This window comes from Watersipora subatra, chromosome 2 (genome assembly GCF_963576615.1).
Source record: "Watersipora subatra chromosome 2, tzWatSuba1.1, whole genome shotgun sequence".
Lineage (NCBI taxonomy): Eukaryota > Metazoa > Bryozoa > Gymnolaemata > Cheilostomatida > Watersiporidae > Watersipora > Watersipora subatra.
The window spans coordinates 33,881,413-33,905,813 of record NC_088709.1 but is presented as its reverse complement, the minus strand read 5'-3'; the positions used below and the strand labels follow the sequence as shown (position 1 = coordinate 33,905,813).

The 24,401-nt window shown below is 37.8% G+C and overlaps 1 protein-coding gene across 1 annotated transcript; it reads left to right on the top strand.

Moving 5' to 3' along the window:
• Positions 1–480: 480 nt before the first annotated feature.
• On the top strand, positions 481–18,914 carry LOC137388153 (uncharacterized). The gene is made up of 4 exons (XM_068074656.1): positions 481–4,971; positions 9,660–9,678; positions 15,297–15,483; positions 18,719–18,914. The coding sequence occupies exons 1-4, from the start codon at positions 481–483 to the stop codon at positions 18,912–18,914; spliced, it is 4,893 nt and encodes a 1,630-aa protein (XP_067930757.1).
• Positions 18,915–24,401: the final 5,487 nt, after the last annotated feature.

Genomic DNA, 24,401 nt, shown 5'->3' with positions numbered 1-24,401 from the left:
GACATAGAAAAGCTAGCCAATACGATTGCAGCCTCTATGAAAGGAACAAAGCGGACTATTGTAGAACCATCAACATTCACAGGAGACCCGCTCAAGTTTAAAGATTGGGAATCCGATTTCGACGACTTTTTGGAAACTGAAGGCGTATTTGGAACAAGAAGAATGAGGATGCTTAAAAAGTTCATTGATGGTGAAGCAAAAGAATGCATTGAAGGCTTTTTGCTAAGTGACAGCATCGAATCATACGAAGACGCAAGACAACATCTTAAAGAACGCTATGGAAAAAGGACAAACATCTCTCGTCTGCTGAAGGCAAAACTGAAAGAATGGCCCAAAATACAGCCAAAAGATGGCAGTGGTCTACAGAAGTTTGCCGATTTTCTAACACACATCCAAAGCGCAAGAAAAACCGTACCTCATCTAAATAGTTTAGATTAACAGGAGAAGAACCAAGAAATTCTAGAGAAGCTTCCAGAGTGGATGAAAACAAAATGGAAGTACAAGGTTTGCCAGCACGAAATAAAGTATGAAGACTATCCACCTTTCGACATATTTAAGGAGTTTGTTTGTGAAGAAGCCAAATCGATGAACATCCTTGGGATCGAAAGTCAATCCACTTCAAGCAAAAAGGAGCAAGAATCTAAAAGACAACTAAGAAACACTGCAAGGAGAGCAGAAACCCTTCAAGCTTATAGGTCTGTTGAGGACGCAGGCACGAAGGATCGTCATTGTAAAAGATGCAATAGGGACAATCACTTCACAGCGCAGTGCAACCTGTTGGTGAAAGTCTCACATGAAGAAGTGGTAGCCTTCTTCAAACACCATCGTCTATGTTTCAACTGTGGACACGAAGGTCATAGATACAATTCTTGCACCAAGAAGTGGAAATGTAGATTCTGTAAGCGGGAACATCCTGACTGTCTACATAAAACGCAACAGGATTGGGAAAACGCCAAATCTACTGCGTCATCGGCGCAGCAAACTCAGCTGTCAGCATCTAAGCAAATTTCAGAAACAAAAACAGGTGCGGCAAATACACCAGTTACAAGAGCAGCTACAACAGAGTCAAAATCGGATAAGCCAAAAGCCAAACAACACATTACAGCTGCAACTAAAAGAGATTCTCAAACAGAACTACTCAACATGCTCATACCAGTCAGTGTGTCAACGGAAAATGGTAAACAGTCCACTATGTATGCCATGCTGGACAATGGATCAGACACAACTTACATATCAAAAGAAGCTGTACACACCCTGAATTTAAAGACAAGTAGACAGCCGGAGAAGGTGACAGTACAGACGCTAAATGGAGAAGAAACGAGCTACAGAAGCCAGTACGACTTCAACGTACGTGGAATTGGCCCAGCCACTGACAACATTACATACAAAGTTACAGGTTTTGAACAAAGGAAGATTCCCTACAACGAAGCTCATATACCAACCAGAGAAGTTGCTAAGCAAATTCAACACCTGAGTCACATATCTCACCTGATCTCACCTAAGCTGAATGTTTCAGTCGAAATGCTAATTGGAAGAGACAACTCCCATTTGCTAGCACCGCATGAATCAATTGTCGGTGAACCTACAGAACCTTTTGCAGTCAAAACTGTTTTAGGATGGACTCTTTGTGGTGGTAGTTCAGAGATAATTACACCACAACAAAGCTACTGTACAATACAACACAATGAGTTTGAAGATCTGAACAGTAGAAAAAAGATGTCACAGAATGATAAGAAGTTTTTAGAAATACTAGAAAAGAACTCAGATACAATGAAAGATGGCACAATCACTCTCCCGTTGCCATTTTCAAAGACCCCATTTATGCCAAACAATAGAACACAAGCAGTTAAGAGACTAGGCTTGCTAATCGGTAAGCTCAAAAAGGACCATGCCTTAAAGGAGGAATACTTTTCCTTCATGGATGAGATACTCAGCAGTGGTCATGCAGAACCAGTTCCGACAGAGTGTCCACCAGATGGAAAAATCTGGTATTTACCGCACTTTGCTGTGCATCATCCAAAAGAAAACAAACTTAGAGTAGTCTTCGACGCTAGTGTCAAATACCAAGACAAATGTCTAAATAACGAGCTTCTTTCAGGACCAGACCATGTAAACTGTCTGCCCGGAATACTACTCAGGTTTCGAAAAGAGCCAATCGCATTTTCATGTGATATACAGAAGATGTTTCTCAATTTTAAAGTGAACACAGAGGAAAGAGACTATCTGCGGTTTCTATGGGTAGACCGTGATCTGGAAACTATAAAAGAGTACCGAATGACAGTGCACCTGTTCGGCGCAACAAGTTCTCCTGGAGTTGCAACCTTTGCATTGAGAAAATTAGCAAGCGAAGCATCAGAGAAGCATCCAGCCGCAGCTAATTTTATTATAAAAGATTTTTACGTAGATGATGGGATTAGAAGTGTAAAAAGCCCTGAAGAAGCTATCAACTTGATCAGAGACACCACTAACATATGTAAAGCAGCCAATCTCAGGTTGCATAAGTTTATAAGCAACAGCAGGGAAGTGTTAGAAGCTATTCCTGAAAGTGAAAAGGCGGCCAATTTACAAGGATTACACCTCTACAAGGACACTCTCCCATCGGAGAGAACTCTCGGTCTGGAATGGTGTACCGAAACAGATGCATTCATATTTACTAGTAACCCAATCGACAAGCCTGCTACCAAGAGAGGAATTTTGTCATCAGTCTCCCAGATCTATGACCCCTTAGGTTTCCTCGCTCCCTTTCTACTTCAAGGAAAAATCGTGATGCAACAAGCCTGTCAGGAAAGTAAAGGATGGGATGATGAAGTGTCGCCAACTTTACAGTCCAAATGGAAACAATGGAAAGATGACCTCAACAATCTGAATCAAATCCGTATACCAAGATGTCTCAAGCCTACAGAATTTGGTGATGTCAAAAGGACAGAAATACACTACTTTAGTGATGCGAGCTTAGATGGATATGGAGCTTGTGCATATTCAAGGATCATCAACAATGAGGGCAACATTCATGTGACCCTCATTGCTGCCAAATCAAAAGTTGTGCCTTTAAAGGGACTTACAATCCCAAGGCTAGAGTTACAATCATCAGTGGAGGCAACTAGACTTAAATCCTTCATTGGAGAAGAACTAGATATGGACGTTGACCAAGAATTCTTCTGGTCCGACTCAAAAGCAGCTCTAGGTTTCATTAAAAACAATGACACACCCTTTCAAATGTTTACAGCAAACAGAGTCAGCGAGATCAGACGACATAGCAACCCAAAGCAGTGGCACCATGTACCAGGATCAGAAAACCCTGCAGACACAGTGTCACGTGGAGCTTCAGTAAGTCAACTTATGAAAAGCACATGGTATAATGGTCCGAGCTTTCTACACGAGCCAGATATTAGTCACAAGCTAACAAGCGATCTCAACTTTGAAGAAGCGATAGAAAACAGCCCAGAAATCAAGAGAAAGAAAACTGGACTTACTATTCTACAAACAGAGAAGTCAACATCACAGACAATCATAGAGAAGTTTAGCTCCTGGCGCAAATTGGTGCGAGCTGTAGCTAATGCAAAAGCTATGCTACGACACAAATGCTTCAAAAAGCAACCAATTGAGAATGACGAAATAAAATCAGCAGAGAAGTCAATAATTCTCATGGAACAATCACATAGCTACATTGAAGAAGTGAACAGCCTCTCCAATAGCACAAGAGTCAGAAAATCCAGCAAAATAGCGAGTCTAACTCCTTTCTTGGACAAGGAAAACACACTAAGAATGAATAGTCGAGTAACCACTCATCTCACTTATGAAGAGAACCATCCAATCATTATAGCAAAATCACTATTGGCAAAACTACTAGTCAGGCATTACCATGAACTGACCCATCACCAAGGCTCTAACTCAACAGTCGCTGCAATCAGACAAGCTGGTTTCTGGATAGTTGGTGCACCGACCCTAGCAAAGTCTATAATTCGCAACTGTATAACATGCTTAAAACAACGAAGCAAACCACTACAGCAACTAATGGCACTCTTACCAAAAGAAAGAAGTGAACCAAGTCCACCTTTTACTCAAATAGGCATAGACACATTTGGGCCTTTCGAAGTCAAGGACCGTCGAACAGTCATCAAGAGATGGGGCGTTGTGTTTACATGTTTATATAGTAGAGCGTTACACATTGAGCTCCTAGAGGACCTTTCAGCAGACAGCTTTCTCCAAGCACTTAGACGATTCGAATCCATTCGTGGTTCTGTGGCTACTATATATTGTGATGGAGGAACAAACTTTCTAGGAGGAAGAAATCAACAGGAAAAGGATCTACTCACCATGAGGGACAACAAACTAATACAGTACCTCCTTGCAAAGAAAATTACTTACAAAGTGAACTCCCCGACAGCCAGTCACCAAGGTGGTGTCTGGGAACGCCAAATAAGAAGTATCAGGTCAATCATGAACAGCATGTTTGGAAAGTACTCACAAAGACTGTCTACAGAAGCCTTAAGAACTGCATTCTATGAAATAATGGCATCCATCAATAACCGACCACTGTCAGGCACAAATGCTACTGACACAGACCCAATCATAACAGCTAATCGACTACTTACAGCCAAGTCTGGTTTCACAGCACCACCACCAGGAGACTTTGACAACGAAGAAGTGTACGGTCGCAGTATGTACAGGAAATCACAGCAGCTAGCTCAAGAATTCTGGTATGCATGGACCACACAATACCTGACGGCGATTGAGAAAAGAACACAATGGCAGTTTTCCCAGCCAGACCTAAAGGTGGGAGATCTAGTTACCATTGTTGACAGTAATGAGCACAGAAACTACTGGAGAACCGGTAGAGTAATCTCCATTCACAGAGGTGTAGATCACAAAGTTAGAAAGGCTTCCGTTCTGCTTGGGACTTCAGACTTGGATAAATTGGGTAAACCGACTAAGGACAGAACGATTTTGGAACGACCCGTACAAAAGTTGGTACGTTTCATGTCTTGCAATTAAAATTGAAAACACTGCACCCTTTGCTAAAATAAATTTAATTCTAAATTTAGGTGGGAGTGTAAAGTTTTGCTGACCAGCCTACTCAGGTCACCGGATAACTGAGTGGTTACTAGATAAACATTGCACTGGCGGCAGACAGGTCATCATCATAGCTTACAAAACTCTGAATTACCACAAAATGGATCTTTTTGCTAGTGCAACCAATTAAAAGCATATTTTTACTCATACATAAAACTCCATTGCATTTTCTGTGTGAACTAAAATCAGTCTTATTTTAGCCATCTACCAGAACAAACGTACATTTATAACAAACATTAGCATTTAACCTCCATTTCATCACTAGCAGCATGCATGGGACCATACAAGGTATTTTACATTTTATTATACATCAATTTTATATGCAGTTATTATTGTCATTTGCCTGCATGTGCATGCGTTCTAAATTTGCAATTGTGCGAATCTGTGTTTTTCTATTTGATATTATATAGAGCGTTACAATTTTGCCTTGCCTATTATCAACATCGTTATTACAATTGCAGATTTCACGGTTTAAAGGAATACAAATATATACATGCTATAAACGTATCCTACAAATCAGTGACTTGTCGTCTTCAAGCGTGTGCAAGTAGTAGTGAGGTGGAATAATACTCATTGTCTACCACTTATGTGGTGGACTAGTCGCTATTAGAGAAGAAATTCTCTACAGCAAGCTTGTTCCAAGTTACTAAAACTGGAGTTGATTGCAAGTTTGAAAAGAAAGCTTGCAAAAACACTGATTGAAAAATAAGAATAGAAGTAAATTGCTTATCTGTTCCTGTTGAGGAGAGATGGGATGCTGTGGTTTTCTGCTGATGCAATAGGTAACTGCCTTTTGCTGAGTTGACTGCTTTAAGACGATAATGTCCTGTACTGATAAATGTTACGTATGCTGATTCTCTTGATATACTGATCGACTGCTGTGGTTCTTTCGTTCCACGAATAACTGATTGTTCAACAATTCTAATGATATGTCTCTTACGTTGAATAGCTGACTGTTTTCTGATGATCCAGAAGATTTGTTGCTTCTGTGCTGATTTACTGATTGTTTCTTATTCCACCATAGGATAAGACTTCACTGTAGCGAAAATGCCACGAATCGAGATGACAGCAGGTTTTGCGGTGGTTTAAACTGAACTGATCGTATTCTGGTAGATATGACTGTTTATTTTACTGATAGCCAGAATAGACCGTGAAGTCTACAAAAGTACATGTCACAATAAAACTACAGTGTAAAGTATAATAACATAAAACAAACATTATATAATTGACATGAAAGTCACATTAAAACAAAAGCATTCAATTTAGTCAAATAAAATACATATAGGTATATAATAAAACTGACCTTTTGCCTCCGTAGGCCTGCTAGTCTCTCACTTATAATTTTGTCACTTATTGATAATAAAACTTTTTTGTGCTGGGTTACTTGCTGCCCACAGCACTAAAACTGCTACTGCGTGGCTAATCTGAAACTGGCGTATATATATGTAAAAGCAAATATGAGTCAGCACGTACAATGTCACCATTAGGGAAACCAGTGGAAGTCGTTCAGAAAAACCGTTTCCAGTGCGGCAGCATGAGTATGTTTTAATAAGCAGTGTAATTATGGCATAACTGATATTTTAATGTGTTTCGGCAAGGTTAATAGGTTTCATGCGTGGCCCGGTGGTGGCAGCGAACTATAGACATTACAATGAACTGTAATTTGTGAGTGCATAGGAAATGGTACTACTAGCTGACTTTACACTTCACAGATATTATATCACTCGTATGGATAGACAGTGACATGGAACCTACCTAAACTATTTAGCAAAGGGCACCACAACTTGGTTGTCTCTGATGTAATGCCTATCATTTCACTATAATGTGGAAACCGGCCAAACCTCACGCCACTTTATCCATTAATCAATATGATTAAAGCATGTTATGTGGGTTAATCTACACTTGGTTTTTGTGATAAGACTTCAACCTAACGGCAAAGAGAAATAGAATGCTGAATGAGGTAATGTTTATTGTTGATGCAGACACTGAAGTGTAAAGCGCAAGCTACCCATGACAATAATTTTGCATCTAACAAGCTACCATTTGCTTAAGCTTTGGCATCAATAGCATCTCATTGGCTCTTTTGTCATTTTGCCAAGCGCATTTACGGAAGTTCAAATAAGATGTTTTAGCCATTATAAAAGATCTATTATAAACTGATAAAAACTTATACAGTGAAACATGGATGACTCGCCCTCGGATATATCGAACACATGGTTAACTCGAATGGATTTGCTTGGTCCGTTCCCACGCAATGATAAATGGCTCTATATAACTCGATCTCTGCACCGTTAATTCAAACAGTTTTTTGCCGAATTCACAAACGTGGTTTTCGTTCAATTTATTTCGAAGGAGTTTCCACTAGTCGCGGAGCTGAGACTAATATGCTTTCTTAACGAAAGCGCTTTTTATACGCGTATAGTGTACATACGTATAATACCCCCGTACTGTATAATGGAACCGAAAAAGAAATCGTATAAAAATGATTAATAGGGTCGCTAAGACGTTCGCTTAGTTACGGCCAAGCTATAAACGTTAGAAGGTATTAGCGATAAAAATTTAATAAAGATAGACACAGCATGCAAAATACATATTGTAACAGTGATTAAATGCGGATACATAAAGATAAAATGTCACAAATAGGCTGGTGGCTTGGCGTCCGCTACAACAGACATCCGCTTTACGATGGCATCACGCAAGCAAAGAAAAGCGTGGAAACCTTCTGACAAACTTAAAGTACTCGAGGAAATCGAAGCAGGACAAAAGCTATCAGCATTATCAAAAAGAGAAAATCTTCTAAAAAGTACAGTGTCAACATGGATTAAACAAAAAGACAGAATAAGATCGTTACGTGACCAAAATTCATCAAGGCTAAGAGATCGTTCAACGTCGCAGGATGATTTGGATGGTGTATTATTGACTTGGTTTAGACAAGTGCGTAGTGAAGGCGTACCTATCGATGGGTCAATTTTGTTAGAAAAGGCTAACAAATTTTTAAGGACTATAATAGGTGTTTAAAATCTATTTCTACAATAAGTCACACTGTTGATCTTTGTCAAAAAAATACCTTGTCACAGACTACACTCGATAAGTTTTTTAAATGAAACAACTGATCAGATGTAAAGCATGCTTTTTTGCATTGGTCATAAATGTTTACTTATGTCCAGTTTTAAAAATTATCAGAAAGAATAGATATTTTTCTACTGGGCTGAGATTTGTTTGCAGTTTTAGGTGATGTGACTGACAAGACGTTTAAGATTAAAATTGGCAAAATTGATCTCGAGTAAAATACTCAGAAGAAAAAATGTCTTCTGAGCGTTTTAACCGCGATTAGGCTTTGCCAATTTTAATCTGAAAAAGTTCTGGCCGTCACATCACCTAAAACAACACACAAATCTCAAGTGTATAAAAATATCTATACTTTCTGATAAATACTTTAAAACTCTACATCAGATGCCCTTTAACTTACAATAAACAACTTATACTTTAGTTTTATATATACATGTAGTTTGTATATGTATCTACTGATAAATACATTCACTTGTGACTGTGCTCTGATAACTTGAACGCTCTGATAACTCAAACACTTTCGCTCGGTCCCGTGAAGTTTGAGTTATCCATGTTTCACTGTATATTAAAGATGTGGTTGCGTGGAAAAGGTCGATTTAATGAAATTAAGACCAATAAAAGGCTAAAACATCAGCTACATTTTGATGTCATATTTTGTCTTTGTAGACTAACCCTGCCCAGAGATATATGCGTTTGAATGAGGCCATCTTTTAAAAAGCTCAGATTCCAGCGGGTGCTTCATTCGTGGCGTAATGAGGGATACATGTGAAAAGAGTCCACGTGCGATAAATTTAAGATCTCTTCTTTAGCCAATCATCAAGACGAAATTTTTATATAAGTCATGTTAAATGTTATCACTCGGAAAACAGTTTGTCTGTCGTGCTGAAGATTCTCGTTGTTAGGGGAATGACTCTATTACTAATTAATTACGCGCATGCATCGCATCGGCTACAAGTAGATTTTACTAGCAGATTTTACTAGTAGATTCTACTAGTAGATTTTACTAGTAGATTCTACTAGTAGATTTTACTAGTACAGGGGTCGGCAACCCGCGGCTCCGAAGCAGCATGCGGCTACCTCTGCAGCTATCTGGCTGCGTCTACCTCTGACTTTGAAGTTTTTTTTCTTTTTCCACCATATGCCAAGTAATTCATAAAAAATATAGAGGTTTTATCACTATATTTTGTAATATGAGCTAAAAAATTGTAATTATGGTGATAAATCAAACATTGTCACTTGGATGCGTTCCTATCTATGCGCCAATAAAACCGCCAAAATTACATCAGCCAGCATGACACTTATTGATTTTTCTTACCACGGGTAGCCAAACTATGGCGAATACTAAGAAAAGTGACAGCGAAAAATAAAACATTTAATCCTACGTGGGCAGATTCGTTTGCTTTCACTGCTGATGAGACTGGTTCATTACTTTGCTTAAAGGTTGACTTGCAACAAAATTCACATTACAAATATTTGGTATCAAAAGATTCACCATGTCTTACTACATTGTGTTGTAGGTGCCAAATATGTGGAAAGGTGAGTACAAGCTCTTAAAAGCTCAAAAACGAAAAGCCGCGCCGTAGAATGGAATCTCTTTATTTCTCTGACGTAGCCACGAAATTTGATTATTGTCTTGTCACGTGATGTTCTCACGTTAAATGGAAGGCTAATAAAAAGCTCAATAAAAAACATCGTAGCACTAATTTATGACAAACACTTCGGATTTTACCGAAGACCCCGTATCAAATATAGATGCTCGCTACTTTACAGTTTTGTTTCGGTCTAATTGGCAAGTCGTAATCTAATCATGTGACCCAATACTTCGCAAATAATTTCTGCAGCACTTTTCGATTATCACAAGTGACCAACAGGCTCCTCATGATTATCAGACAATGATATGTACTCATTCAAGCTAAGGCTAAAAAATTGAACGAATTTTTACGGAAAGTTATAAAATATCACTGCTAAAAGTGACAGCATTACAATGACGATAAAACAGACGCGTAAGAACAATAGACATAGTTTTATTGAAGGCGTGAAGTATATTTGTGAAAATATTTCAACGAATAAGGTTGCATGAAAGTGTAAACAGAAACCATCTCTCACAACTACATCACATTTGAGGCGTTTTGGAAAGGGAATCCAAACTACGGCAAACTCGTGGGGCTGCGATTTTCTGTTCGTTTTTTAGCTTTTAAGAGCTTGTAATCACCTTTCCACATATTTTGCACCTACAACACAACCAGGCTTGGGGCCACTAGTGAGTATTGAGCGCACTGCACTATTTGCTGGCTAGACGACAGTAAGGTGCACTAGGCACTGCACTAGCACTAGTGCATGGCATAGTAATAATATAAAATGCACTAGGCACTGCACTAGCAGAAATTCTTGTGCACTAGGCACTGCACTAGCACTAGTGCATCGAAAAGTGAAGTCAAAAATGCACTAGGCACTGCAATAGCAAAAATTCTTGTGCACTAGACATTGCACTAGCACTGTGTAAAATCATAAATGCACTAGGCACTTCACTATTAAACTTCACTAGGCACTAGACCAATGAGCTTTTTTGCTATAGCAGCTGCAAGAATTGCTTGCTAATCAACAGATATCTACTGCTATCCACTGCAATAGTACAATTATAATAGCCGTGCAAAGGATGTCAGCCATGTATTTGTTAAATAAACTAGCCTCACCTAAAATTTCAAACAAACCATAGACCTACAATAATGCTCAATATTAAATAGTGCAGATGACAACAGATATCAAATAGTGCAATGTATTACAATTACAATAACTAAATATACTAAGCAAGCATGGAATGGAAGAATTCACTTCTTATTACATAAATGTACTATGTACAACAAGAAAATCTACCCTTGAATAAACCAGTATCATGTAAACAGTAAGTCATATTGATGGCAAAATTGATAAGCAATATTGTTCAGAGAAGATGTTTATTAGACCGAAGGAACATTAGCCTTTCAAAGTTGGCGTCAGTCAGTTTAGATCTACATGTAGTTTAGACTAGTGCATACTATGTCGTACTAGGCACTGCACTTGCACTAGTGCATTTATGAAAAAGTTTCCAATCCGCACAAGGCATTGCACTAGAGCATTTTATGTTGCACTGTGCACTGCACTTGCACTAGTGCGTTTATGGGAATTTTCTAATCCACACTAGGCACTGCACTTGTACATACCATGTCACACTAAGCACTGCACTTGCACTAGTGCACCCAGGGACTCATGTCAAATTTGCACTAGCATTGCACTAGACATTTCTATTTTTAAATTGCACTGCACTATGCACTGCACTAGTGCAGTGCGCTGCACTAGTGCAGTGCGCTGCACTAGTGCAGTGCGCACTAGTGCAGTGCGCTGCACTAGTGCTACACTAGCTGATTCTACACTATTGCTACACTATTCTACTAGTAGATTCTACTAGTAGATTCTACTAGTAGATTCTACTAGTAGAATCTACTAGTAGATTCTGCTAATAGATTCTACTAATAGATTCTAGTAGCTACATGCATTGACATATTTATTTTACATTAATCATCAGGCAGGTTATGGTTAGAGCTGACAGGCGTCAGCAGCATTATGCTGCAGAGGAAGATAGGAGAATGGAGGTAAATTTATCTTCAACTCTGAGTATCCTATACATATATTTTAAGCTAATGGTAATAATTTTAGTACTCATGAATACATCTACTAATAAGTAAAATTATATCTTTTTGCTATCACGAATCATCGTTGCATAATTTTTTCATTGCTTCACAACTTTTATCATTTCACCTGGCTATAGCATTTTCTTTGGCATTTTTAGCTAGTAAATTAAACTCATGATTAGAATTTATGTTTAGTGTGTAAAAATTAAAAAGAATCGATTGATCAATGCTCATCTTCAACTCTCAGAAACAAAGCTTTGAATTGTTGGCTTGGCGTGTTTATGCTTTTGTTAAACATTTATTTGTTTTGAAAATTATACTCGCATTCTATCTAACTCTCAAATTGAAAGTTTTCAGTAGATACCCGTTAGAACGACATATATATATATGTATATATATATATATGTATATATATGAACGACATTTATTACATTTGTTTTAATGTTGCAGGATGTTTATGTTTACTGGTTCACTAGAAGAGCAGTCGTGTCGGTCTGGAAACTGCCATAAATGGGAAAGAGAGACACGAATGTGTGGTGCACAAACCATAATATGTTTTGTTTGAGTTTGCTGCAGTAGATTAATTTGTCTTATCATATGAACTGGACCTATGTGAATGGCCACGACTTGGATAGATGCTTTTAATAAAAACTTTGTACTGCGATGAAAATTTTCGGCTTGTAAAAGTATATAATAAAATAATATTGTTGAAGACAATGCAAAACATGATTTGCAGAACAAATTGAATACATTATAGCCCTGTTATCATCTGTGCTAAAATCTTCTCTGATAGATGGATTTATGAAGTATAATCAGAGCTGTATTGACAGGTACTTTTGAATAGCTCGACTATTCCAATGGACCAAATATTAAGTTCAAAAAATTTTATGCTCCACCCTACAAAGTGAAAAAATCTGAATCCACAAACCGCCAACCAGGTGCAATAATGGTTTTATTAATGCTTTACCAGAATTGGCGAGTTAATTGATTTCAAAGAATTTAATGTTGTTTTGCGTTCACTATTTCGGTCAACTCATAAACCCATTTGTTTTGTACTTGAATTAATTAATCAAATGGACTAGTAAAATTTTCTACAAATTGATACTAGTAATGACTAGATAACGTAGACTATACAATATACATGACTTTGGGATGCAGTTGGTTTCGCCATATATTCATACATATTATTTCCAAAGATGCCGGCGTGCCTATTTTATTTAGTAGCTAGTTTCCGGTGTGCGTGTAGCAACTGAGAACTTGGCTGATACAATGGCCGTGATGAAATAAGCTAACTCGACGACCTAATTACCGTAGACTGGTAGAATTGGTAGTCGGTACTCGAATGTTTACACAGCATTTAGAAGAAGTTAATATGACAAGTTCCTAATTTTCCTTGTTTGAGGCGTTTGAGACATTGATAATAATATATTTGTAGCTGGATTTAAAATTTTATTCCAGCCAACATGAGCAAATACAAAATAAAACATATGCCAATAGAGCCGCGTAGGACTAGACTTCTATCGCATTAGCCAAATATCTTGACAATGAGATCGCCTAACACAACAAACAACATATCAACTGATAGACAAAATAATCCTCTCTTTTAAAATCAACTTAAATTTTACACAACCACATCTTCAACATGTAAAATGACCTTGACCTTGTAAACTCATCAGTCAATATATATTTCTTCTGACATAATTGAAAAACTAGGAAGAAAGAAGAAATGAAGAAAGAAATGATAAGATGTTGGCATGATTTGCTGATCATTGTATCTGGAACTCGAGGAAACGGTGCCTTATGTAGGTCAGCTCTTAACCAGCTCAAATTATAAACACTCTAGATATCGTGAAGGGCGAAAGGAGTGTCTACATTTGGACAGCTACAAGCTAACTTTGACAAAAAGTGCAGGTTAATAAAACAACTAGTATTAGTGGTGGCAAACTACTTGCAGCTCATATTAGTACAGTCATACTTTGACTTACGAGTGTCTCAACATACGAGAAACTTGAAATACGAGCCAGCTTTTAAGCAAGATTTAGCACTAACATACGAGCCATGTTTGAGATATGAACACGCGAGCCAGTGGCTAAGTATGTTGGAGGTGTCTTATGAGAACAGCATCACTGCGTATTCTTCAACTGCTCAGTTTATACTTTAGTACCGTGTTTTATGTGCGCGTTTTTCAGGGCAGAATTATGTGAATTAAAAGTACTGTGCGTAAACCGAAAGCCAACGGGTACAATAAAGGAAAATGCAAAGAAAAAGCAAATGATGACAAATGATATTAAACATAAAATTATGAAAAAATAATGAAAAAGAAATACGCATGATTGAGCTAGCTCAGCAATATGACAGAAATACATCCACAAAATGCACAATTATCAAACAGAAGGATTATTTTAAGGGCATTAAGTTTGTAAAAGGACTAACCATAGCTTCTAAACGGCGCAGCGATCTTTACGACGAGATGAGAGACTTCTTAGGTTTTGGATAAAGGGCAACAATTGGTCGGCGACAGCCTGACTAAAACGATACTATGTAAAAACTGTGATGTTATCTTTCAAGACTAAAATAGACATTCGGACAAATTGGCTAGCAGTCGTGCATTAGCCCTATGTCACGACACCTGTGTTCGTCTTTTTTGCGACAAGTTGAAAGGGCGACAAAGGCAAACATCCTTAAATAGGTTTCTCTTAAAATGTCCAGCTGATCGTGAAAGCGAAACAGAAGAAAAAATAGCTAAGCGGCGAAAAAATTGAAACTAAGAGCGACAAAGACATTTTAATAACGTTTAGTTTAAAATGAAAGTTTGCTGTTATGTCTGTGTATCAAAATCTAAATTTATCAAAGTCAACTGTTGTAATGAAGGATAACTTATTTCCAACTCCCAACCAAATGCTAGCGTTAGCTGCTATTGTATGTATTTAATTTTACATTTTAATTGATCCCATTTCCTTGCATTATTTTGTATTTGTTGCTTTTTGAAAGCATGTGGTAAGTTAGGACAATAACCAACATTTCTTTTTGTTACAATATCTTGTCTCAAGTGTTTTTGTTTGCATTTTTAGAGTATGGAAACCAAGCAATATAATAATTATTATATTTAATTATTTTAAGTTTATTATAAACAACAGGTTAAAATTAAATATTAACCTGTAGATGTACCTTTTTGTTTGCATTACATTCGTTTATAGAGAGTTGCCTGTAGATTAGAGAATTTGTAAGTGTAATGTAAACTGATTCGCAGTAAATTACCAAAATAACAAGACACTATGTTTAGGGTGAAGGCATTTTAATGTGGCTAGTAGACTGCTAGGTCAACTAATTGACTTATTATTTGTTGAAATACTGCTGCGAATGTAAATGTACTTTCAAATAAAAAGTGAAGAATTAGATTTTATCCTAGAACTTATCAGATGATTAGCCTCTGATAGACCATTGACTAGAGTGGCAGATACTTATGCCTAAGCTGTCTGTGTGTAGGGGGAGATGATGATGATTACTATTATGAAGCCGGTCATGGTTTGGGAAATGAAGGAGCAAGGAGAATGCAGCAAACTCCATTACCTACTACACCAGCGCCACCGCCGCCGCCACCACCACCACAACAACCACAAATCTTTCAAACAGCACAGCAGCCTTACCAGACATCAACTCGCATGGGTAAGAGGCATGTGTTTTTGTGTATGCTAAGCACTAGGCAGTCTGTACAAACAATGCCAGCCATACTTTATGAAACATGTGATTCATTTTTAAATAGGACCAACTTTCTTATCACCTAGATGGATGATTTTACCCGCCAGTCATGCCACACAAAGAGTCTACTTAAATGAAAGTGTCTGCTTAGCCAAGTTTTTACAATTGAAACCATCCAGGCTAAGCCTAGCTTAGAAATATTGAAGAATTGATCCAAATGCTTTCAAAGGAAATTATTTAGACTAGCACTCTGGTAGTCTAGTGCATCGTTGTCATGAGTGAGAGATTGTCATGAGTGAGATTGTGATGAGTGAGAGATTTTCATGAGTAATACGTATCTGACAATTATTTTGCAACATACGAAGGCAGTGGGATGGCGCAGTGGCTAGTGAGTTGGTCTACCTAGCTGCATATTGGAGTTCCAAACTCGTATGATGCAATCCTTTTTCTCAACCTACAGCCGTGGCTTAGGACAGATGCATGGACTCTCAAACCCCAAACACACTAGGCGATTTTATGGCATGTATAATGAGGAACACGGAGATATCGCTGATGTGTGCCTAAACACACTTGGGGGTATCTTCAGCTAGCGATAACACGGGCACGCTCGCTAACAGCCGATTAAATTCCGTGTCACCAGTTACTTTGGAAGTGTTAATAAATTGAGGTAAATACGGCGCCTTCTAGACAACGACACAATCAACTTCTGCTTTTGTTAGGCCTATCTCACTTTTATGAATCGCACACCACAAGAAGACAAGCAAAAATGATTCTTATATTTTTAACGATAATATTTAAAAAGTTAATTTATACATTGACTTGCAACAAAATTTCCATCACATTTATTTGGTATCAAAAGATTCACCACGTCTTCCCAGGGCTGATACTCTGAAAGAAACACCCACCTGGATAGGCCCAGACTTGGATATTGTACCCCCAATCACCTGGTTGTTCAATTTGAATTTGGATATTGTACCCCCAATCACCTGGTTGGTCAATTTGAAATACACCCCCTAAACACTGGGAGTTCCCTAGAGTTCCCAGGTTCCACGCCCTGCTAAACATACCATATGATCCATGCATTAATAAAACAAAAAAAGCTACAAACAAAATTCTCAATTTCATTTAAATACGTTTTTATTTCGGAGTTTTTGTTTGTTTAGTATTGCAAAAACGATCGTTTTTTCTTCTGCAAACGGCTTATTTTTTGTTGCTAACAGAGACCAATATATTTTAGTTTACTATTGGTAAGAAAATTAAACAAAAAAAGGCAATTAGTTAACCATAAACCAATTTATAAAAACCGTTCGTGTGGCGACATAATAGTAGCTCTGCCCAATAACATAAGTATCGCAAAACGACAAAATGTCGCTATGCCTGCAAAAGGGTTAATAAAACTGATTCCAAACATCAACCATCATTTTCATTTACAAAGGAAAACATAATGCATATCAATGAAATAAATATATTATTCAATCTGAGTATATTGCTAAAGGGTTGCTAAGATGATGCACTGTCAACTGTCTCTCTTCCCTTCCTTTCCGTCAGCAAGCAAGCAGCAGCAATCTGCATTAAACTGAAGACTGGAATTTCGGTACAATTTCTTGGTATTACTTTGGCTGAATAAAACCTTAATGAGCATGGACCCTTTTACTGGCATGGTTGTGGAAACCCCCCCCCCCCCCTAAAGTAGCAAATTCACTGACAGTGCCCCATGGTCTGAAAACCCCCCTAAAACGTGATTTTGGGCCGCACCTAATGGGCCTTTTAGGGTGGAGTATCAGCCCTGGGCACGTCTTACTCTGCTGTGTTGCAAAGTCAAAATGAGTGAAAATGTGATTACAAACTCTCAAAAGCTCCGAAACGAAGTTAAAAAAACTGCAATAGATTGGAATCACTTTATTTTGGTGATGAAATGAAATTAAAGGTCAATAAAAGGCTCAATACAACACTTCTCATAGCACTAGTTTATGACAAACACTTCGGGTTCTACCAGAAAGCCCTTATTAAATATAGATGCTTGCTACTTTACAGTTTCGTTTAAGCCTGGTCTAATAATCTAGTCATAATCTGATCATGTGACCCATATTTTCCGCCAAATGGCGCGAACAATTTCTGCAGCATTTTTTGACTATCACAGGTGACCAACAAGCTCCTCATGTTTATCAGAGGATGATATGCACTCCTTAGAGCTAAGGTTAAAAAATTAAACAAATTTTAGGCTAAGTTTTGAGAGATCAGTGCTCAAAGTGACAGCATTACAATAATAATGCAATAGACGCGTCAGGACAATAGACATAGTTTTATTGAATGCATGAAGAATATTTGTGAAAATGTTTTGACGAATGAGGTTGCAAGAAAGTGTAAACAGAAGCACATCAGATTCTAACCTACGGCGTTTTCGGAATAGCTGCGATTAACTGTTCGTTTTTGAGCTTTTAAGAGCTTGTAATCACATTTCCACATATTTTGCACCTACAACACAACAGAGTAAGACATGGTGAGTCTTTTGATACCAAATAACTGTAATGTGAATTTTGGTACAAGTCAACCTTAATTTAAACTAGAAGCTTGAAGCCTTAAAATTTTGATGATGCACTAAAATGATAAATTATTAGTGATATGGTAGCAAACATTATGATTTTTACAAACTAAGCCTGGCTCATTTACAACTATTATGTACTACATAGCTGGTGGTAGCAGGCTATAAGGAAATTGCATACAAGATTTACAACTATAATTGACTACAATTCAGCTATAGTGGCATGCGAAGTAAATTGGACCTCTTTGTTGGAAAACTAAAATTCCCATGTACAAAGTTGTTATTCATTGTAAATTTAGTCAATAATCATATATTAAACTGATCCTCATTTTATCCTGATTTCAAATATGTAAACCAAACAGCCATAGAATTGCGTTTTTGACTGACAATGAAACTTGAGCTCAACAGCTATTGAGCTCAAGTTGCAGCGTTACGTGTCTCTATTCTGTCTGTTTTTTGCAACTATTCATTTCAATTTTATTTGAATCTGTCGTGAATTTTGTCAGCTTCAATCTTGAAACATCCTGGTAGTCAGATAATGCCAAACATCAAAAACAATCGTAAATGATAGAAAAATACTGATACTTCAATTCATCATCATGTTTTGCTAAGCAATGAATGAATCCGCGTTATATCAAGAATATTCACATTGGTGATTTTGAAGCAGGTTACGAGGACCAGCAGCAACAGTTACAGCAACAGTTACAGAGCCAGTTTGCCATGCCTCAGAATCAAGTGCAAGTCACAGGATTCAACCCATCAATGAGTTTGGCCGGAGGAATGCAAGTGATGCCAGCGGCAGTGACTGGATCTGCACAACCGTCCCACAATCCTATAGCGGCTCGACAGAGCGCATTGTCTAATCAAGCGCTCATGATGACTGGCACCCAACCTGGAATGATGGGGATGGGGGGAATTCCAGGCATGGGAGTTATGGGGATTATGGGGGGTATGGATGCAATGGGTATGCCAGTGATGATGAATCCAGGCATGGTATCGTCAATGGTGGACCCAATGATGATGAACAACCTAGCCACTGCGCAGCAGCAGCAGCAATTAATGCTGCAAAATGCTGCCATGATGGGAAGTTTGCGAAGATAATTGGTTAGTATTCTATAACTCAATACGACCTAATACAATTTCAATTATTACAGTTATACATGATGTTGACAGCGTATCACATGTAGTAAATTGCAAAGCTGTGGCCATACAACTATCAAACTGATGTCTGAAAAAACACATATCTCAGATAAAGAGATCAAAACTTGCATATGTTAGTCAGAATCGAGGTGAGCAGTTTGTTAGCTGTTTTCGGTCTTACAGTCAAATTATTTCATTTTTTATATTACGAATTGAAGTAATTATTCGTGATGAAATTAAGTGAATACTGTTATGGCTGATGTTTTCCAATCAAACGCAAGCACCGGTTGTGTCTAGCTCAACCACTTCGAGTAAGAGCAAATATTTCAGCTACACGCTTTGATGCAATATTTCGACCGATTGTCCCAACAAAAGCATTCAAAGCCGGATGAGCAGGATGCAGTGTGGCCTTGACTTTAGAGACAACTATTCCCAAAGAATTTACATGAAAAATTTTCAATCTTACAAACTGTCCATAAGTTGATGCAGGGAAGCTAAGGGTACAAATGACTGGACAATAATCAAACAGTAATTTACGGTTTTTAGGGTAGAAAATTCTTGTAGTATCTATATGATCATGTGCTGAAAGAACACACAGCGGAGCCAACCTATCACAAAAACCCAAAAGACTCAATTTATTTCGTTCCTTATAGAACTTAATGAATTTTTTGAACAAGAAAATGCAGTAGAAAGTAAATAAAATGGTGTACGACGCACCCTCAGAATACGATTGCCCTGATATTCGATTTTTCACCTTACGAACAGGATGATTTTTCTACCTCACCACATGAATCTTATTTCACCTGAAATACTCATGACTGACTTCTCTCAGTTTAGCAATTCTTGTGTGTAAAACGGTAAAATCTTCCCTTTAAAATCAGTCCCAAAGTTGGAGTTGCGATCAATGTTCCCTCTAATTTGTTTTGCGTCTAAGCAAATGCACAAACACCCCGAGTGGTCCTATGGACCACTATAAGCAACATGTGCCATGAAAATTGTAGTCAAACAGTATCTTATACATTCAAGTTGCATGTTTTAAATAAAAAAATAACATTACAACAATAATTTCTATCAAAGTACTTCTTTATTCAGTGCGTTTGTCCTCTTTCAGTGAAAAACATAAAAGCCATGTAACAAAAAGTGTAGCATATTAACATAGCTGTTTTAACAATGGTTTGTATGAATTATGGCAAAGCATGAACTGAAATGTGACAGTGTCCTACTGTGATCATGGAGAGAGTGCTGTTGTTCACTGGGTGCGACAGACCATCTGTAGTCTGGAAACCCCTTTATGTAATGCTGTCTGTAGAAGAAATACATACACAATTTTAATTACCAATTGTTCTATTATAATAGCTGATAATACAGAAGTTACTGATCAATGCATGCAAATGTCTTGGTAAACAACACCAGACAAGCACAGATGTGACTGAGTATTGAAATTTCACCTTATTCTTCATTCTTCAGATGCATCTGTTTGCTTCTTCCACAGTGTAAGGGTCCTTATTCCGGCTCTTGCTCTGGAAGGATTTAGGCTTGTGAATATTTAAGAGAAAAGTTGAAATATTAACATGTTGCACAATGATGTGCGTTGTAATTCATAAAACATTAATGAACTATATATATATATATCTAATATATATCATTTTGCAGATATATATCTAATATATATATCTGCAAAATATCGAACTACATTGTTCTATTAGCATCTACACAAATGATATTTAATAATTATTATTTTTAATAAACTAAAATTGAGCCCGAAATTTATTAAGAACCTAGATTTTACCTTGTTTTCCCCGTCTGTCTTTTTCTGAATGAACTTTTATGCTGAATGTGAAGCTTGAGGTAGTCCAGTTTTTTTCACTCAACACCTTTCCCTCCGGATCCTCACTTGCTACTTTAGCTTCACAACATAGTTTACAGAGTAGACCTTTTTCACTCCAAAAAGAAAAAGTTTCACGAAGTTTAACCGGTTTGTCTTCCGCTTGCACGTACTCCGACAGCCATTCCATATTAAACGAACCACATTTCTTCTTTATTTGATGATTGGATGTGCCACTACTCACTCGTTTGCCATTATTATGATGGGTGGAGAAAACCTTGCCTCAGGTCGCGCAGCCTCCTGAGCGAACATGTCTCTCTGTTTGCAGCATCAGGGGTCAGGAACACGCAGGCGCAGCGGCCAGTAAACAACATCGTGACGTGAATGCTTGAGTGAATCACGTCAAATAACAACCTAGAACAGCCAATCTCATGTTGCATAATACCGAATAAACTATGTGTTTATTTTAGTTTCAATACCGGGTGGATTTTTACTTTGTGCGCAGCTCAGATATTTTGTGTGCAGCTCAGATATTTTGTGCGCAGCTCAGATACTTTGTGTGCAGTTCAGATATTTTGTGCGCAGACATGCAGGGGGCAGTGCGCATTGGCTCATAAACCATGCTTAGAGGGAACAATGGTTGCGATCCCTTCAGACAGACGATCAGACAGCTTTCCCTAACCTGCTAGCGAAAATCCACCTCATTATGAAATCAGCATCATTAGGGCTCTCTTCCCGAATTAGATTGAAGAAGGTTTAAAACAGGTTCGCTAAAGGTTATAGCAAAGGCGAAGACAGAAACTGATAAGTGAATAAAATTTAGTGAAAAAATGTTAAAATTCAGCTAAATTGTTAAAAATACATACAATGTAGTAAAACTTAACTGTGTGTGTGTGTGTAACTTAAAGTGTGTGTGTGTGCGCGCGTGTTGGTGTGTGCGCGCGTGTGGGTGTGTGCGCGCGTGTGGGTGTGTGCGCGCGTGTGAGTGTGTTCAAGTAAGCTAAACTTACTGGAAGTGAATTCAATGTTTATACGTATGTCTGTCTAGGTAAGAACTCTCTATGGTACGTACTGCTTCTACTGCACATACACGTTGTACAATATAATATTACATTTTATTGCAGATCATACAAACTAAATACACTAAAGTTACTGTAACTGAAGCTATCATATTGTTTTGTTCCTAACTTTACTAATGTACAGCATTTATATATAAACTTTTGATGATTTTTATCAGGGGACGTTTGCATTATATAATTACTATGGTTTTATACCCTTACATATGAATTTTTCCCCATACGATGCCAACCTTGGAGGTGATCAAAATCATATCCTGAAGGTAGTTGCTAGAATAGAACGAGCAAGAAGCTGTGATGCAACTTAACAATAATTGTCGGCAAAAATTAGCTTACCTACAACAATATGCGATGCCTGTGCTAATCAATAAATCTATGAGTGAACTGTTAGTTCTTTTTTATTTTGAGGTCCTAAGGATTTTAATGTACATCAAGTACCATTGCCCATCAGCGTGAAAAACATAATATATCTAGTTCAAAAGTTGTTGAAGTTTATTATTGACCGATTTTGTGTTTTGTTGTTAATCAAACTTGTTTAAATCCTTGTACAGTAACCAAAACTGCTGCAGAAATATGAAAACAAACAATTTCTTCAACTGTTTGCTATATATACTTGCATGGAGTATTGTGTAGACAATCGTAAAACGCATAATCGACAGCATTTGAGCGCAGCAATATCAGTATTTTAAATCATTTGAAAAACATCCAAATATCAATCGTTATTATTGCATAACGCTTGTACAATCTTGTAAAATAATGACTCGCTCATGTAAGCTGAGTGAACAGAATGACTGTTTATTCTGTTAAGGTTTGGGGCAGTACAGATGTCCTACCGATACTTTTACTATATTCTATGCCTATCGGCAACTAGTTTTTGTAATTACTAAAAAACAAGTGTTGGGTATTAACAAAACTGCTTTATAAGCTAAAGAGAAACAGCAAATATCACGTTTCTCTTTAATGAAGGAATCCCTAGGGCTCACTAGAGGTATGAAGCTTGTATTAAAGACTTTTTTACATGGTCCAGTCAGTGCACCTACTATCCAAGCGGGGGCATCCTCTAGTCAACATGGCACACCTACTATCCAAGCAGGTTCACGTCCAGTCAACATGGGACACCCGGCCGAGCAGGGGCACCCTTCAGCCAACGTTGTACACCTAATATCCAAGCAAGGTCACCCTCTAGTCAACATGGTACACCTCCTATCCAAGCAAGGGCACCCTTCAGTCTAAGTGGTGCACCTACTATCCAAGCAAGGGCAACCTCTAGTCAATGTGGTGCACCCACTATCCAAGCAGGGAACCGCCCAGTCAACTGGTGCACCTACTATCCAAGCAAGGGCACCCTCCAGCCAACGTGGTGCACCTAGTATCCAAGCCGGGCACCCTTTAGTCAACATAGTACACATACTAACCAAGCAGGGACATCCTCGAGTCAAAATGGTACACCTACTAACCAAGCGAGTGCGCCTCCATCCAAGATGGTGCACCCTCCAGACAAGAGAGTGCCCCTTAAAACATTCCATAATATAACAGCAGTTGTTCAATTTTGACAAAAGGCCGCTATTATAAGCAGCGAACCAAAATGCGATGCTTTTAATTGCATTACGTCTTTCCATACCAAAAGTTATTGATTTTATCCTACACTTCTACCAACTAAGTAGGACCAACCAAAGAGGGTTTGTGCTTCGTCAAAGCAGTGAATTAAAATAGTATATATGTAAGATATCAAAACAACGCAGCAATGAAGTAATAAAGAATTAAATAAATAAAACAAAAAACAAATTATGAAAGAACCCAATAGAGGCTAGAGCTACAATCAGGCAGGTCTAAACGAATGAGTAACCAAAATCCAAAAAAAACTTCACTGAAAATGGATACCTGCTGCTAATTTAATGAATAGACATCTTACATGTACTAAATGTGCATTATCATTGTTAAGTTGCCAAGCTTTTGCTGTTAGTGAATCTATTGCTGCTGAATCTAAGTTTACTGTATTCTGGGACTGAGCGCGTATGCTAATGCTAGGACTGAGCAAGTATGTCAATTTACATGTACTTGTGTCTCAAAGCATTTCATTATAAATAAAATAAACAAATATAGATTAATCGGTTACCATACTACGAAAAAACGCATACAACAGGGCATCATAGTGGAAAAACGTGTTTTCAACTCAAATTTGGTACATAAGCTAAAAAAGTAACAAATACCTATTTAGTTGTTAAAATCTGCAATAAAATGTAACATTACCATGTACACTACTGCAAGTTTTACCTTCAAGACAGACACAGTGGCTAACAGTGGTGTGA

What these genes read in the sequence shown, in the direction of transcription:
- LOC137388153 (XM_068074656.1), top strand. Translation starts at nt 481, where the DNA reads ATGAAAACAAAATGGAAGTACAAGGTTTGCCAGCACGAAATAAAGTAT. An exon ending in TCAACTCGCATGGGTAAGAG is followed by an intron (nt 15,484 to 18,718) that starts GCATGTGTTTTT and finishes ATTTTGAAGCAG; the next exon opens with GTTACGAGGACCAGCAGCAA.